The sequence below is a fragment of the Rhincodon typus genome, chromosome 35 (genome assembly GCF_021869965.1).
Source record: "Rhincodon typus isolate 14 chromosome 35, sRhiTyp1.1, whole genome shotgun sequence".
In the NCBI taxonomy this organism is placed as follows: Eukaryota; Metazoa; Chordata; class Chondrichthyes; order Orectolobiformes; family Rhincodontidae; genus Rhincodon; species Rhincodon typus.
The window spans coordinates 17445460-17449639 of record NC_063366.1 but is presented as its reverse complement, the minus strand read 5'-3'; the positions used below and the strand labels follow the sequence as shown (position 1 = coordinate 17449639).

The 4180-nt window shown below is 55.9% G+C and overlaps 1 protein-coding gene across 1 annotated transcript in view; it reads right to left on the bottom strand.

The window, feature by feature from the left end:
• LOC125486947 (neurogenic locus notch homolog protein 1-like) overlaps positions 1–4180 on the bottom strand; it is a 13439-nt gene that overhangs the window by 1201 nt on the left and 8058 nt on the right. The window contains exons 5-8 of the mRNA XM_048616524.1: positions 3854–3995; positions 2622–2923; positions 903–1050; positions 195–292 (exon numbers count right to left, since the gene is read on the bottom strand). Coding sequence (XP_048472481.1) covers positions 195–292; positions 903–1050; positions 2622–2923; positions 3854–3995 — 690 coding nt within the window. The remainder of the gene's footprint in view (positions 1–194; positions 293–902; positions 1051–2621; positions 2924–3853; positions 3996–4180) is intronic.

The following is a 4180-nucleotide window of genomic DNA, read 5'->3' as shown; positions in this document are numbered from 1 at the left end:
ACAGCACGGGGTTAGATACAGAGTAAAGCTCCCTCTACACTGTCCCCATCAAACACTCCCAGGAACAGAGTCACATTAGGTCTCGATATTCCCAATTTAGTTGCAGAAAAACAGTCCCTCACACAGCATGGTCTATGCATTGACATTCCCTGGTGTAGGTCTGTCCCCAGGAGGGATACTTCCTCTGACTTTACCTTATGGTCCTGCAGGTCCTTGTTGGCTCCATTTCGCAGCAGAACCATCACTGTGTCCACATTGTTCACAGCAGCAGCCCAGTGTAGAGCTGATTTACCTGAGGGAACACAGTCAGATCACAACCATCAGCTCCTACTGCACTAAAGCTCATTCTTCACTGACAACATGCCATTGATATCCTGACATTGACGTGTTGTTCCTTAACACAGCCCACCGTCAGAGGGTCAGTACTGAGAGAGTGCCGCACTGTCAGAGGGTCAGCACTGAGGGAGTGTCGCACTGTCGGAGGGTCAGTACTGAGGGAGTGCCGCACTGTCAGAGGGTCAGTACTGAGGGAGTGCCGCACTGTTAGAGGGTCAGTACTGAGGGAGTGCCGCACTGTCAGAGGGTCAGTACTGAGGGAGTGCCGCACTGTCAGAGGGTCAGTACTGAGGGAGTGCCGCACTGTCAGAGGGTCAGTGCTGAGGGAGCGCCGCACTGTCAGAGGGTCAGTGCTGAGGGAGCGCCGCACTGTCAGAGGGTCAGTGCTGAGGGAGCGCCGCACTTTCAGAGGGTCAGTACTGAGGGATTGCCGCACTGTCAGAGGGTCATTGCTGAGGGAGTGCCGCACTGTCAGAGGGTCAGTACTGAGGGAGTGCCAAGCCACGTACCCCTGAACCCCATACCCCCCTGAGCCCCGAGCCCCATATCCCTGTATCCCCGAGTACCGTGGTTGTCTGTAGCACTGACGTCTGCGTTGCAGTTGATGAGCTCCTCCACCATGTTGTCGATTGCGAGACGAGCCGCGAGGATCAGCGGCGTGGTCCCATCGTGCATCCGCGCATCCACGTCCGTCGACCTGTTGCGCAGGAGAATCTGTGGGGGGGGGTGGTGGGGAAGAGGACGGGTTAAATATGGCCACTCACAGGGCATAGCTCGTTCAGGGAGTGATCTATCCGTCTCCCACGATACAGTGAAGTATTTCAATACTGTGCCCACCTCCTGTTAAATTATACCCCCTTCCCACCACCCCCCACCCCCCACCCCTGCCATCCCTGTTGTCAAACCTGTTGGTCAGGGGCTTCTCCACCAACCTTGGGAATGCCCATGTTACCAGCTGGATATCCCTATGTAAACACACACCCTGTAACGCTGTCATTTCAGGATGCAGCCTATAGGTGGAACTGTACAGCCACTCCATCCCTCACGACCGTGTTCAGTTAACCCCAACTAAGAACGTCACTGGCTGGGCTAGTATTTATCCCCAATCCCTGGGAGGAAGTGGGAGGGAGCGGTTGACTTGAAATGCTACAGTTTGCGATGTCGGAACATCCGTGCGACTATTAGGGAGGGGGCTCCTGGATGTTAATCCAGTGACAGTGAAGGAACAGCGATATATTTCCAAGTCTGGATGGTGAGTGGCTTGGAAGGGGAACTTGCAGATGATGGTGTTCCCAGTGTATCCGCTGCCCTTGTCCCTCTAGATGGAAGTGGTCGCGGGTTTGGAAGGTGCTGTCTGAGGGTCCTTGGTGAATTTCTGCAGTGCGTCTTGTGGATAGTACACACTGCTGTGACTGAGCATCAGTTATGCGGGCAATAACTTTTTACTCACCCATGGGATGTGGGTGTCACTGACTGGGCCCAGCATTTATTGCCCATCCCTAGTTGCCCTCGAGAAGGTGATGGTGACCTGCGCGAGGGTTATGATTAAGGTTAGGGATGTTTCTCGATATGGCACCAATAAAGCGGGCTTCTTTGTCCTGGATGGTATCGGGCTTCTTGAGTGTTGTTGGGGCTGCCCTCATCCAGGGCAAGTGGGGAGTGTTCCATCACACTCCTGACTTGTACTCAGTCAATTCCAGATCATAACTCACTCTTTTATGATGACCTAGAGGTATTATTGCCAGACTAATGATTGATGCAGGTAATGTTCAAATCCCACAATTGTGGAATGCAAATTTAGTGAAAATTGGGAAATAAAAATCTAATGATGACTCTGAAGCCATAGTCAATGGTCAGCAAAAACCCCATCTGGTTCACTAATGTCCTTTAGGGAAGGAAACTGCCATTCTTACCCGGTCTGGCCTACTTGCGACTCCAGACCCACAGCGATGTGGTTGACTCGGAGCTACCCTCTGGGCAATATAGGGACGGGGCAAAATGAACGCTGGCCTGGGAAACGATGCCCACTTGCTGTCTCCGGCTTGGGTGAGCGCCGAGGGGAGTCGACGTGGGGCTGATGGGGTTTTTTTTTGACAGGAGCAAGAGGGAGTGGGGGCCGGCCCTGCGAGCACGCGATGCCGAAGGGCCGGGCCCCGCATCGGGAGGTGTGTTGTGGTAAATTGACGAAGCGGGCAGGACTCCGCGATGGGGCACAGCGAGATGCAGCATGGAGAGGAGAGCGCTGAAGGGTTTTGTTGCCGTGCCGGCTGTGCGGTGCGGTGTACCTGGAAGACTCCCAACGCGTCAGCTGCCACAGCAGTGTGTAATGGCGTACGCCCTGATCTGTCCTGAGCGTTGGTGTCCGCCCCCATGTCCAGCATGCACCTGGCGGCGTCTGCTCGGCAGAAGCGAGCAGCCAGGTGCAGCGCCGTCTCTCCAGTCACATCCGTCTGGAGCTGTAGGCTCGCTCCCTGGCCGATCAGGTCCGCGATGACGCTGGCCGAGCCTCCCGGGGTCTCCGCCTCGGACAGGCCGGATCCCAGACCCCCGCCAGCGCAGGCCGGCAACATCAATGGGGTCACTCCGTCTGAAAGCAACAACGGGATACGGGAGAACTCACAACCATCACCGACAGGGAGAGAGGGAGAGTGTGGGAGGCAGAGAGAGAGAGAGAGGGAGGGAGAGGGAGAGAGAGGGAGGGAGAGGGAGAGAGGGAGGGGTAGGGAGAGAGGGAGGGGAAGGGATAGAGGAGGGAGAGAGAGAGTGTGGAGGGAGGCGGGGAGAGAGGGAGAGTGAGTGTGGAGGGAGTGGGGGAGAGAGGGAGAGAGGTGTAGAGGGAGAGAGAGACAGAGGGAGAGACAGAGAGAGTGTGGAGGGAGGGGGAGGGGGAGAGAGAGAGACAGAGTGTGGAGTGGGAGAGAGAGAGACAGAGAGAAGGGGAAAGGGGGAGAGAGAGAGAGACAGAGTGTGGAGGGGGGAGAAAGAGGGAGAGAGAGAGAGACAGAGTGTGGAGGGGATGAAGAACGAGGGAGAGAGAGACACAGGAAACGAGGATGAGATGGAGAGGAAGCAGGTCTCCGTTGCACTGTTCCATCTTCAGTGAAGACCCTCACCCAGCCAGCCCGGAACAAAGGAAAACCAGGCCCATTGGCCATTCCTGGGAGGTGGCAGGCCCGGTGACACATCGCGTTGCCATGGAACCTGCAAATGCGTCAGGGGTCTCCAAACCGTCGTTGTACCCAAGAGTAAGCCACGTTGCCATGGAAGCCGGGGGTAACTCATGGAGCCATGCAAGCTGGGAGTAGGTAACGGGTTACCATGGGAACTGGGAGTTGGCCAGGTCGCCGTGGGAACTGGGTCACGGTGCCTGAAAGCCGGGAGTATGCCACGTTGCCAAGGAAACCCGTGACTAGAACTTGTTGCCACGGGACCCGAGACCGTGTTTCCATGGAAAATGGGAAGTAGGTCCTGTCGCCAAGGAACTCGGGACCTAGGAAATTGGCCTATGTCTACGTACCTGGACCTCTTGCATCAACATCCATGCATTCTGTGTTTTCCTGTGGCGGGGTTAGTGCGACAGACTGAGGAATATTCACAACAGCCTTGATGTGTTTCTGGGTCCATTTGCGATGATCGGGCAGCATTGGGATCACCTCAGACTGAAAGCACACAATAACGTGAGCATGCAAACAGATAAAACCTTCCCCAAACATTTCCTCATCCTCTCCCCTGGGCATCAGGTCAGTACTGACGGAGGGCCACAATGTCGGAGGGTCAGTGCTGCACTGTCAGAGGGACAGTACTGAGGGAGTGCCGCACTGTCAGAGGGTCAGTACTGAGGGAG